At 42.2% G+C, this 13,612-nt stretch overlaps 1 protein-coding gene across 7 annotated transcripts in view; it reads left to right on the forward strand.

The window, feature by feature from the left end:
• The window catches only part of RBM20 (RNA binding motif protein 20), a 104,362-nt gene that overhangs the window by 79,872 nt on the left and 10,878 nt on the right, over positions 1–13,612 (forward strand). For 5 of the 7 annotated variants that reach the window (XM_084526333.1, XM_084526336.1, XM_084526339.1 and 2 more), the window contains 7 exons: positions 63–160; positions 4,517–4,660; positions 5,536–5,667; positions 7,512–7,591; positions 8,471–9,158; positions 11,073–11,171; positions 12,569–13,226. In XM_084526333.1, coding sequence (XP_084382459.1) covers positions 63–160; positions 4,517–4,660; positions 5,536–5,667; positions 7,512–7,591; positions 8,471–9,158; positions 11,073–11,171; positions 12,569–13,226 — 1,899 coding nt within the window. The remainder of the gene's footprint in view (positions 1–62; positions 161–4,516; positions 4,661–5,535; positions 5,668–7,511; positions 7,592–8,470; positions 9,159–11,072; positions 11,172–12,568; positions 13,227–13,612) is intronic. The other 2 variants (XM_084526334.1, XM_084526335.1) reach the window with 2 other exon arrangements.

Genomic DNA, 13,612 nt, shown 5'->3' on the forward strand with positions numbered 1-13,612 from the left:
ACTGAGTCAAGATGATAATATGAGTCAAGATGTTCACGAAATGTGTGTAATCCATTATTTAGATTATCCTCCAAATGTCGGCTCATCTTTTATCACAACGTCAGCAAGATCCTTTGGCCAGCCAGGTCCTACATTTTCTTCTCTTCCATCAGGGGTAAGAGTGAGTATCTAAGCAAACTGATCTCCTTGCTGAGATTCTTGTAGAAGCCACTTCTACTTGCTGGAATTATAAATGTGTCAGTTTAGGCAATGATGTGAACATTGAGTTTAACTTACGTTTAAATTTACCAGCAGCTCTTTTATGCCTTTGATTTTGATCAAATCAGAACTCAACTGTAGATTTTCTTTTCAGAGTGCTAGAAGTTGTTTGCATGTTGGACAGATTTGGGGAGGGAGCTGGACTGTTCTGTGTGTATCCCATAGTTTTTTCACCTGTATTCTGAACCTTTTTGACACAGGAAAATCATCTTCAGCTAGGAATGAAGAATAGGATTATTTTTTACTTACTGTATGCATCAATTGCAGTGAGAAACCTCTCCAGATATTTATCTGTAGCAATCACTCTGCCTCTCCCATGCTGGGGTCCTTCTCCCCAGTAGCAGTGGTGGCAAAGACAGTGGCTGCAGCTTCACTAACACTTACCCATCTAGGGATCCCAATTCAATTCATTGTACTGGGCTAGCTTTTTCTCAGTTTATTTTAGTGTACTATTTATATCTGCTGCCACTGGTAACATTTCAGTCAGTTTGCTTCAGTGTGCAACCTTCTGTGGTTTCTGTTTATTAGTTACCCCAGCACTCATCACAGGTTCCCAGTTGTATTCTTCTAGTGTGCAACTGAATTACCATCCCAATAAGCAAAAAGTGCCAGAAAGAAAAACAAACAAACAAACAAAAAGACTAACATTAGAAGTAGTTCTAAGTAGTTCTTAAAATGGAGAAGAAAAAAAAAAAAAAAAAAGAAGAAGAAAAAAGGTTTTAAAAGAAGTCAAGAAAAGCAAATCATATGCATTATGGAAATCCAAAGTTGTTAGGGATAAAATGAAACACAAAATATACAGGAAAGCTATGATTAGAGTTGGAAACATCAAAGACTAATGTTAGGTCATTCATCGAATAGCAGCAGTAATCCAGGGGTTCAAATTTTCACCTTGTTAGCTTTTGTGTTTATATCCTGATGTGGTCTCAGACTCTCCAGAAAGCCAGGCTGAATTGTGTTCCTGTGCCACTCCAGCTCACATCAGGCATTGCTTACAAAAACATCACCCAGATTTGTTTAATCCAATCAATTTTCTGCTGTAGGGTTTTGCTATGACAGGAGTTATTGGAAGAGATTTTAGCTGCTGCCCATCGCAGACACCATGTGTGCAAGGCAGCAAAGAGTGGAGCTGCTTGTGATGCCTGCCTCCAAGGTCAGAGGTGGAGTAGCAGCGGCTGTGCAGGAATGTTCCTTTTCATCATGTCTGTCAACCTCGCAACAAATGAAATTGCTGCTAATACCAGTATCGTTTCTCCTCAGAATCTGTCACTATTTGTCATCTAAGCTGCCTGCAGAAGTCCTTCTTCTGAATGACCTGCAGTACTAGGAGAGATGAAAGAACCAATAACTTCACTTTTCTTGGGCACCATAAATCCCCTTTTTCTTCAAAAGCTCCTAAGGTAGACAGGGAGCTATATTAGAGGTGTTAAGTTTGAGTTTACCAGCTGTCATTCACCCCACAACTCCGGTGATTTATAATTTACTACACCTTTGCACAGCAGTATTCATTTTCAGCTAAGCTGCTGCCATTTAACTGAGCAGTTGGAGATTATACTTGACCCTGCATGTAATCATAAACAAAGTGTTCAGATTTCTGGAAGAGCTGGATACATGCTGTCTGTCTGTAAATAACTCTATCCCTCTTCAAAAGGCAAATACAGTGCTACAAGTCTTCCCTCAGCCATGCAGAGCCATTAGCAGTGGAGGGACAGGACTGCCAGTTTCTTATTATCTTTAGAAAAGATTCATGAAAAGCTCAAGTAAGGGATAAAGAATTTGAAAAGTAAGAAACCCCAAAATCAGGGGGAAAAAAATGTAATAAAAATAACTAAATTAGATTGGAGAAATAATATGGCAAACTGAGGTGCTTTTCAGTGTTACACATCAAATAATTTATTCAACCAGTTATATGTTGAGCAAATTGTTTTTTTAGTAGTTGTCCAACTGCATTAGTAACCCTCTGTAGACATCAGCTGCAAAGAAAGTTAACTTAAAGTCTTACACTCCACGCTTGATGCACAACAGCTACTTTAACTTCCTGAGTGTGGATATAGCAGGTGTGTATTCCTTTTCTGGCTGTGTTTTACAGCTCACTTAATGAATGGATCCCATTTAACTTCAATCAGCTGTCAAGGTTATTGCCCGGTACAGCCCATCCACTCCTGGTATGAGTGTCTGACCACTTCTTAATCATGAATTGTAGCAGATTTATGATGTAGCATTTCAATTCAAGCCATTGCCAATTTGGGGGAGGTGGTAACATCTCACAGTCATCTGATTTAATGTACTGCTGAGTGCGTGTCTGAACCTGGGCCCTGGCACGTAGGTAGGGAACAGCTAAATCTTTCAAGACCTATATATGCTTAACAGACAATCTCTCAACAGATCTGACAAAACAAACAGGAGGTGCCAGGTGACTTGAGGTGTTCCTTTGCTGTCAGGAAGTTTTTTTTTTTTTTTCTTTTTTTTTTTTTTTTTTTTTTTCCCTGCTAGGTGCAGGTTATATTCTCCTGTTGTATGTTGTATGCTGCCTTGCCAGATGCACTCAGCCATCACTCCTTTTTTATTCAGGTGGAATTGAGTTGCTCCATCTTTATCAGGGTCAGGTCTGTGTTCTTCTTCTGCCAGAGAAAATACCTTTCAGCTGGACTGTGGCACTTTTCTGATTTACCTTATGCACCTGGGCAGTCTCTGTGAGATACCAGCTAAACAGCAGACCACTGCATGATATAGGGTCTTACTGCAGCAAAAATACACAAACGGTTAAGTGGTAGAGCCTGGAGGGAAAGTAATGGGATGAAGGTGTAAATAAGATAACATTAGCTCTGTGACTTGTGAAGTTGCTGACAAGCCAAACATTTGTGATGGCTCTGGTGAACTTGATCCCACAAGATTACGTGATTTGCATCTTTCCTTGAATGGCACAATTTTAACTGAAGGTAGAGTTACTTCTTCAATAAAACCCTAACAGCAGAAGTTATAAACAGGGAAGTAGTCTGGGAGGATGTAATCCTGTGTGAGCAATGTTTGCATATCATTAACTTGGGTAAATTATGTTTCTCTCTCAGTATACACTGATGTCTGCTTGCACACGGAGCATAGACCCTGCTTTCCATGTCCGGGAGATGGGCAGCTCTTTGGGAACTGCCCCAGCACTCCAAAATAGACTTCCACCCTTGGGAAGTGACACTGCACCAGTAGCGTGTGCCTGTGCCAGCCAATCTGGGACCTCTGCCTCTCTGCATGTCCAGTGGTCAGCATGCTCCCAAGAGAAATGTCCCTCCTACTGGGTGGTATTGTAATGGGAAGGGAAAGCAGTAGGTTTTCCAGCCTGAGATACAGCTGTTTTGTCCTCTAGCAAATTGAACGGGGTTGGTTTTATCCCCAATTCAATCTGTTCCATGAGGGCAGAAGAAGGTTTTGAATTCAGCCCGTGCTATCCTGAACTCCTCTGCAGTCACCTAAACTGATTTCTAATATCTGTCAATCCAGCAGGGACTGCAGTGAGCATCTGTTTCAATCTGTAGGCACCACAGACAACAGGTGTTCACTGAGTCATTGAAAATATTATTTATTTGTGCATTGCTGGCAAATTATTTGTTAAGGGCCTTTTACTCAGCAACAATGTATTTGTGTGGGGAAGGCACTGAGCCATCAGTGGCACAGAAAGCTGCAGGACAAAGGAAGGCTATGTGACTTGGCAGAAGAGCCATGAGGGTTGTGGTGGTAAACCAGACAGGTATCAGGCTCTCAGGGAGCTTTTTGGAGGGTCTGAGACCTCCATGTGGCAGACAACCGCCTCTATCTCTATCTTTGGAGGGGGCTCCAGACTCTCACTGATGCTGGGTAAAGTCCAGGGTCCTGTGCATGTAGCCTGGCTCTCTGCTGTGACGTTCCAGGGACATAAAGTCGCTGGCTCTGTGAGGTTTGAGGTGGTAACTTACCTTCTGCAGCAATAGCACTAATTCTTGTTTGAACTCTCTCTAGAGCAGAGTTCTTTCTACTGGAAGAGCATCTCTTCTAGTAATCTTCTGTGGACTTTGTCATATCCAGAGATGGGGACTCCATTGCAAGTCACGCTTCAGTTAAAAATATGAATGGGAAGGGAATGTCTTTAACGTCTTTAAATAAGAATATTTGTCTTTTATAACAGCTACACAGAACAGAACATTTTGTTTTTTTGCAGAAATGTAAGGTCTTATCTAGTAGCTGGCATATCTAAGATAAAAACATGGTTTTGAGTTGGGTTTTTTTCCAGTTTCCCCAGAGAAAATCTCCATTGGGTCGAGTTGTTCACATCTGCAACCTCCCCGAGGGAAGCTGCACAGAGAATGATGTCATTAACCTGGGCCTTCCATTTGGGAAGGTCACCAACTATATCCTCATGAAATCCACTAATCAGGTACTGTGCATGTGGAGTCACCAGCAGTGATGTAAATGGACACAAAAATGTACTGACATGCTAAGGGGAGGCTGTGCCCTTACAGGGCACCAACACCTCTCTCCCTTTTAATCTGCTCTGTATTGCAGTAGAGCTCTGTTTTTGAGGTGTTTTTAGACTCCAGTGGTAGACTTAGAAGATTGAGACGTATTCTCTCACATAACTATACCAGACAGTGCAGACGGACGTGGAAACCACACCAGTGAGCAGTGTGGGATGGTAACATTTCAAAATGCGGTCAGTGCACAGCTGGGAGTATCCTTGGCCAGTTAGATCAAAGTCACATCAACTGCAATTTTCATGCAAGTAGAAGTGCTAGATAACATTGCCCTTCTTTCCTAAAAAATAAATATATTTTTTGACTTTGTTTTGTCTGGTCATGCTGTGATGTTCTGCTCTTGCCTAGCTCCCTTGCACTTTGCAAGGCAGAGCTGGCAGTCTCAGGAGTGGTGCCTGCTGCAGCATTGCAGTCCTGCATCCTGTCAGCAGCTGAAGAAGCACCAGTGAGAAAGTGGGGAAAAGATGTTGGATTTTTTTTTTCACATATCAAGAAAGATTGGGTTCAAGTCACTTGTTCTTTTAAGTGGCTTTTAAAGTTGCCTATCCGCTTTCATAGCTGTGTTGAAGCTGTCATTTTTAGTTAAAAGAGGCTGAACAACGAATGGCCTGAGTATTGCTATTTCAGCTGCAGGGCTGGAGAGCTATCCACTTCTGTACTATCAGGATATTTTGCATGAAAAGAATCCAAATGAAAATGATTGTGCTGCCTTTTCTGTCTTATACTTTGTTTTTTTTAATTCTGTAGTAGATTTTAAAGCTCTCCCCATTTGTGCTAGGCCTTTCTGGAAATGGCTTACAGTGAAGCAGCACAAGCCATGGTGCAGTACTACAAAGAAAAACCTGCTATGATAAATGATGACAAGTTACTTATTAGGATGTCTAAAAGATACAAGGAATTGCAGCTGAAGGTAAGATCAGATTCCCAATCAGATTTCCCAAGTTTCCATAGCATGTTCATGAGAATACATCAAAAAACCTTTGCTGATTGCTGATTTTAGTTAACATTTTAATATTATGGAAAACAAAATAAAGAAAGATAAATTAATGAATGTATGTTAAAGATTGTTTATACTTAGCTGTTTGCTGTTGTTCTAAATTGTAATTCCTTGGAAAGATCCAATTTTCTATTGTTCTCTCATACCATTATTTCAAAAATCCCTTCCAAGCTTCCTTCTGAGCAGGCTTCTCTACAGTGCTTGAATTAACAAAGGTCTAAAGCACAGCCCTGTGTAAGATACCACACGTCAGCAAAAATAAGGGGTGCCATCCTTTTACACAGGCATTAAGCCTGAGGTAGTGCTCTTCCCTGGTTGCCTGCTTGAGCAGTAATACAGTCTCTATTCTGAGCCACAATGGCAGGGATAAACATCACACTGATTAGTTTTTCTTTCTTTCTTGAGAATGACCTCGCTTAGAAATATGATCTATTGTCACTTATGTTGCTATTATTATTATTTACATAGAACAGAGCAGTATTTGGTCCTTGTACTTTTTGCAGAGTGTGATGCTTTTGATGTGGACACCTGAGGGATCTCCAAAGATCAGTACTCTTGAGAGCATAGTGGCAGGAACTTATGTTCTGCTGTAATGTTAAGGGAAAAAAAAAAAAATCATGAAGACTTGGACTGGAACCAATGGTGCAAAGCTGAAAAGCTTTATATTATGTTATCCAACACAGCATGAAGTTATTTTATAAAATAAGTGCAGTGTTCCAAGTTGAGGCCTTCTATGAGCATTAAGGGAAAAGGAGTAACTCAGATGATCTGGTTTGACCTTTGGAAAAGTTTCTATCCTGCATGTGTTTAATAGATAAAGGAGGCTTGAACGAGTTGTCAGAAGCCCATAAATCAGGGTGCTCTTTCTTGCTGTGGTATTGTGAGGCATCAAGAAGTGAGGTGGTGGGGGCTGCACAGCTACACATAGAGGCTGAACTGGGCTTACCCACAAAGGTGTAGGACTTTGCCTAGACTTCAGGAAGATTTTCAGCAGTTTCAGTGGCAATTTCTCAGGTTATGGAATTGTTTTTCCCTGTATGAACAAATGTCCTTTCTCTTTGTTAAAAACAAAGAGACGAACAAAAGTACAGCATCAGGAAAGGGGGAATATGCATGAGCTGTTTGCCACTACGAACTGCTCTGAGTTCCTGCATGATTATGGTGCTCAGCTGTGCATGCTCCAAGTGTTTGATGAATTGCACGCACTCCAGCCTGGAGTAGTGCACCTTTTGTGGAAGATTACTTGAACCTCAAGTAATCAGCACTTCCTGCACACATTTTTCTTGCACTTAGCTTTTCTGAAGCTCTTGCATCTAAACCTGGTCTTTCAGAGCCATCCTCCAGAATGGCAGGTCATTCCTAGGAGGGCAGGGACAGGCTGATGCATCTATTTAGTTCAGCTGTTAGAAAAGCTGCCTGGTTTGTTTCATCTTACATCCACTTCTAGAAAATACTCCACAGCAAATGTGTACCAGGGAAGTACAAGGTAGTTTTCAAAGCCAACTTTGCAGAAGCCAAGTATGAGGAGACAGCGCTACAACATAATGGAGCAAATTTTCCATTTGTATCATTTGCCTGCTTTGATCATGCTGTTGAGATACCAGTTGCAGAAAAGACTGTAACCAGACCACTGAACAAGTATTTCTCATTAGTGGTAAAATGGAATGATGCATGGGTGCCGTTTCTGAAAGGACAAATCGCGTATAATAGCTTGGAGAGCAGTGCAGCGTGCTAAACAGTGTCTTTGTCTTACTTAGAAACCAGGGAAGAACGTGGCTGCTATCATCCAGGACATCCACTCACAGAGGGAGAGAGACCTGCTGCGTGAGGCAGACAGGTAAAGTTTCTGTAGAGTTTGGAACTGGGACCTGGATAAGTCTGAAAACCAACAGGTAGAATAAGTATAGTGTGTGTGCTTGCCCCTCTTCTCTTATTTGCTTTCCTATTTCAGGTTTCATTTCAAATCACTGTGAAAATAGAAGTGGGTACTATAGTAGGTGCAGAACCTATGTAATGAGATCAGATTGAAACAGACTGTTAGGAAAATAAATTAACTCATTACTACTGATGATAATGACTCAGAAAATAGGCTTGGCATGCAAAGAACATACAAATGAAGCCATTCCCCTCTCCTCACCCTTGAGTGAAAAGCATAAAGGCTGGGGTTGCTGTGAGACCTGGAGAGAGAAGGAAGTTTATTTTGGTATATTCCTGATCTGATTGTCTGATTGGCTTCATTAGTACTTTTCTTGACCTTCCAGAGGGGAAAAAAAAAAAAAAAAAAAAAAAAAAAAGAAAGAAGAAAGAAAAAGGAAAAATTGAGAGGACTCAGTCTTAAAACACCTATTTTAAACACATGATCATTTTCATTTTTGTCTCAGAGATGCCCTAAAGGAGTGAGTAGTAAGGATGCTAACACTAGGGTCATTGTAAGGGTGTTAACGTATTATATGCTTTTAACACAACACCCCTGTGAGATACTGTAAAGAATGAATGAACATATTTTTGGCAGATCTGTGGGGACTTGTTTCAACTCTGTGGATATGGCACTGCCTTTTCTCCTGTTTGCTGTGTCTGCAGCTGTGCAGGGCATGCCTGTGACAGACCTGAGGTCTCAGGCATGCAGGCACTGGGGTAGCTCCATGTGTTTGCAGTGCACAAGAGCTCAGAGGACCACGGTGGGTCAGTCAGTTACAGCTGCCTTTTCCTTCTGCAGCAGGTATGGCACGGAGAGGCCCCGCTCTCGCAGCCCCATAAGCCGTTCCTTGTCACCCCGATCCCACACTCCCAGCTTTACTTCCTGCAGTTCACCCCACAGCCCGATGGGGACCAGCAGGACCGACTGGGGAAATGGAAGAGAGTCGTGGGATCAGTCCCCGTATTCCCGACGGGACGAGGAAAGAGACAGCAGAGAATGGCGAGAGAATGGGGATGAGAAGAGGGATAGGACTGACACGTGGGTACACGAGAGGAAACATTATTCCCGACAGCTGGACAAGTTTGATTTGGATGAACGGATTGAAGGAGGCAGAGGGCACAGAGAAAAATATTTAAGGAGTGGTTCTCCTGGCTCCCTTCACCTTATATCTGGCTACAAGAGTAGGGAAGATGACTATTACCGAAAAGCCTCTAAGTCAAAATCTGACAAGTTTCAGAGGCAGCTGCAGGAGCTGCCTGGCAGATCCAAGAGAAAGGAAGAGGCAAAGCTAAGGGAACGGAGGCATTCTTACAGTGAGGACGCTGCTAGGGAGGAAATGGCCGAACAGAAGCACAGCAAAGCCTCTGAGGGCTCCAGGCAGAAACAAAGTGAGAAGAATAAAGTGAAGAAAGCAGAAAAAGACCAAGAAGAAGATGCTGCTGCTGAAGGCAGCGACTTGAAGGAAACCAAACCTGTGGAGAATAAGGTAAATAGAATCCCAAACTGATGTAAGAAGAAGGTAAATGATGAGGTGATGTATTTTCTGTAGTATTTTAGGTCATTTGTTTTGGGTGTGGTGCTGGTGATATGAAGTGTTTTGCCATGATACGATTAGGGAATATAGCTCTAGAAGAGATCTTGAGAGGTCACTTCGTCCATGTTTTTGGCCAGATTTGTGCAAATCTATTATGCCATTTCAGTGTTAAACACCTGGACGTCATCTTTCGCTGTCACACCCAGAACCTCTGAATAACTAGTTGGGGGAAGAGTCAAAGGCAACTAAAACTAAACCAAAGAAATATCTGCTGTTTGCATGCAGGTTGCATGTGCAGGGGCCATTGGCCTACTGTTCTCTTTTCCAAACCTCTGACTTGCCCTCTCTGCCCTACCCCAGCTGCTCTTTCAGCATCATTACCTCCTTCCTGCTGCGTGTGATGTGGATCAAGTTATCTGGGAATTAAGTAGTATGTTACAGGGATGCACAATATATGTTGCTATGCTGCCATAGCTGTAAGTTACTATACTGCAAAAACAGGGAATGAACTTTTTATGAGGAGCCTTTATTTTCCTTTGGTCAGCTCAGTAAAGCAATTGGTGTCTGTTAATCCTGCGCTCCTGCCCTCAGCTGTGGCAGGGATAATTCACACCGCTCCCTTTAATGTGCTGTCAGGAATCTCTTCCCGTGGCAGAACCACTGGATCAGCTCACCTGTAAGGCTATGGGATTGCTGGAGAAATGCTGCTGGTCGGTGAAAGTGGCAGTGTTTGTGGGTTTGATTCTCAACTGGAAAAGGATAGAGAGGGAACAGATTGGGATGCCTCGCTCATCTCAGAACAGCCCATGCTCGTATCCCCTCCCTGCAGGGATCTTATTTCTGGCTCTCGGCCACCCTGCCTCCCCCAGCCCCCTGGTGATACCCGGCCTCCATCCGCCTACCGGGATGCTGGCACAGGAGGTTGCGGAGCTACTTTGCTGACCAGGGGTCCATCTCTGGCTAGTGACTGCGCTGCCAGGGCTGTCCCTGGCTGTTTTTAGTTGACCTTGTATTTGTTCTTCTTGTGTGGGGGCAAGGTTGGTGGAGATGCCTAGATCTTGTAACTCAGCGAGTCTCTGTAAGAGTCGGCAGCACTAGCTCATGCCATAGATATGTGCCTCTGTAACCACCTTTTGTCATCTTTCTCCTGGGGCCGACATTTCGCTGTGATGGATGGTTCCTTGCGAGACTTCTTTCACTTACGGAAATGTCAGGCAGCTTCCTGAATCATCAGTGCTGCACACCCCTCTGCATATTTTTCTGTTCATTTTTAAACTGGCTTTGTAAAAGGCACATTTCTCCGGGGACTGCTGCTAATAATGTGTTTTAAAAGGAAGAAATAGGTTTGAATGCTCTTGAGCTCATACTTTTTCTCCACCCCTCTTTGACTAAGTGCCAGGTAACACTGTGGTTTTGTTCTTCCAAAGCGTGAACAGTGCAAACAGTCACACTCTTGACTGATCCTGCATCAATAAACAAAACAGTTGAGGTCTTTTGCAGGGTTTTAACACTGCTGCTCTCCTTACCATGTCTGACTCAACATAACAGATGTGAGTAGAGAACGGGGGAGAGACTGGAAATTTTAATGAATTCACATTCTCCCCAACCTGTCTTCTTGCTAACTCTATGATATAAATTACATATCTCTAATTTTGTTTCAATTTCTTTTTTCATAATTCTTATTTGTGCAGCTTTGCAAATGGAATCAAATTCTTGGGTCTTTTCCCACAGTCCAGTTGACTTGCATTAACTTTAGAAATAAAGAATGTGACCTTGTGGGTGACTTTGCTTCCCCAAAGCCAAAATAGAAACATAATAGAGCACCACTGTGTATTGCTTTATGTGTATATGTTGTATTTATTTTAGCTTGGAAAAGAGGAGCAAAATGCAGAGAAGAGCTCACCTTCAGCTAATAAACAAAGAAGAGAATCTGGAGAGATTCTGGAAAACGCAAGAAAAGAGAAGGTTGGTGACGTGTTGGTGACAGCTTCCATGATAAAATAAGTGAAAATCCAGGTGTGGTAGCATGTTCAACTGAAATATTAAAAGTCCCATGGAAGGGCGTGTAGAGGGGCTGTAGAATGGGTGTCTAAATTACTTTGCCTTATCTTGACCTTTTCCTGAAGTCTCCAGAACTCTTTTTTTAGTTGCTCTTTGCCCATGTACATTGCTTCACATGCATAGCCCTTGGCACTGACAGCTGTAATGTATGCCCAAGTGAACCATGTAACTTTGTGAACTGTGCCCAAAAATAGGAGATGCAGTCAGTCAGTGGAGAAGGAGGGAACTAATGATGAAAACTTTTCAGAGCATTGGCCTTAGATGGATTAGGGACAGTAGCCTCTTTGATTATTTCTGTTTTTTAATTAAATAGTGTCTTAACAGCACCCCTACTGCAGCATCGCGGTCGGAGACAGCAATGTCCTTGGAATTCCTCCAGCGTCATATCTGTAGGGTCATGGGTTGATGGTCAGATATGGAAGCTATTGATATCTGTTGCTGCAGAAAACTGATCTCCTGGCAAGAACAGTGTCAACTCCCAGAGTTTTCTTGCTGTTTTAGGATTCTAGGAGGGGAAGTGTGGGAATGACCAAACAGGAGGAGAATACAGATTATTAATAGATTATGTGCTCACGATGATTCTGAGAGATGAAATCTAAACCGCACCAAGTATGTATTGAAAAGAACAAAAATGTTATAATTCTGAACATCCTAAATGTCTATAACTGCATATATGAGGTACTTCAAATTATAAACATTGGAATATAACAGTAAAACTGATTTTTCTCAAAGTCGAAGCCAACCTCTGTCAACACAGTCCCTGGCAGAGGGCTCTTGCTGGTGGAAGGAAATGACTACAAAACATAGACATGTTTTCTCAGTCACTGTAGGAATTTTAAAGGACCTAATCTAGCAAAGTCAAAGCCACAGTGGCTAGAGCAGGGTTCAGTATATTCTCACTGCAGTGCTTATTTCTGGCTGCCCTGGGACAGAGGTAGAGAAAGGGCGAGGTTAGTTTCCCTGGGGATCCCACAGCAGTCAGTCACATAATAAAGTATGACATGTTGTGCCTTGTCCTGCTGCTTACAGAACAGCAAGGAGTGGAGACTTCAATGCCGAAGGCAGTTACAGGATCTTCCAAAAGTGAAGTTTATATGATTATTATAAAAATATTACTTGTTTTTGTGCATAACATTTAAAATCATAGCATCAAGGCATGCCATTCATTGAAACTAAAACTCAAAATGGGCTAGACATGGTCAGAGCAAAGCTTTTCCTTGTCACTGAAGTTCAAAGCCCAGAGTTTATCAGTGTTGATTTGTAATCACTGATCTCTCAAATTTTTTACATCTTTATGGTAGGACCAAGACTGGGAGAGTGGAAGTGAGATAGAAGGTGAGACCTGGTATCCTGCTAACATGGAGGAATTAGTGACAGTAGATGAAGTGGGAGAAGATGATTTAATTATGGAGCCTGATATAACTGAGCTTGAAGAAATCGTACCAGTTGATCAAAAAAGTAAAGCTGCTTCAGAAATGTGTCCCTGTATGACAACCATGTTAGAACTGAAAAATGATCATGGCCACGTAACCAGGAGTGAAGACAAATTTGCCCATAAAGCTTTAGAAACAAACTTCAGATCAGCAAAGGGTAGTGTAGCTTCTAGCGTCTGTCAGGATGAAGAGGAGGAGGATGACAATGATGATGCTGTAACTGAAGCATCAAGCCTAAATCTAGACCCTGAGCAGAAGCCAGAGGAGTCACAAGAAGACCAACCTGCTAAGGATCAGCAGCAGAAGGAAGAAAAAAATGATAAAACCTCTGACACTCACTTAGAGCCTGAAGATCACCATATACCTTCTGTTCAGCTGAAAGAAGAGGGTCTCCATGTCCCGGATACATTTATAGATGATTACAAACAGATGGAATCACAAGGAGCTGAGAGCAGAGAAGTTATGGAAATGCTTGTTAAAAATGCTAGTGAAGAAACAAGACATGGAAGCCAAGAGTGTCCAGAGGGTAACTACTGTTTCTTTACTGTTTCTTTTTTCTTTTCTTTTTTTTTTTTTTTCCCCTTTTCAGCCTGCAGAGAGCTTTGCATGTTTTCTCTGACAGTAGACTGAAATTTATTGCTAACAAGAGTAAATGTTGCTAATAGCATCAAGACTTGTCCTTGGAGCAGCTCAGTAAAAGAACTCCAGTGCCTTTCGCCAAGCTAAACCATTAGAGGCTCTTAGCTGAATAGTGTAAAGGAAATATGATAAGCAGCTTGCAAGCTTTCTGAAAGGCATAAGCTGCTATAATTGTCATGTCAAGGTTCACATGAGTTTAGCTGAACCCTTTCAGTGCCCTGCTAAATTTATTTTGAATTGTCAATGAAATGAGTGACAGTCTCTGAAGGTCAA

This window comes from Aythya ferina (genome assembly GCF_964211825.1).
Source record: "Aythya ferina genome assembly, chromosome: 7".
Classification (NCBI taxonomy): domain Eukaryota; kingdom Metazoa; phylum Chordata; class Aves; order Anseriformes; family Anatidae; genus Aythya; species Aythya ferina.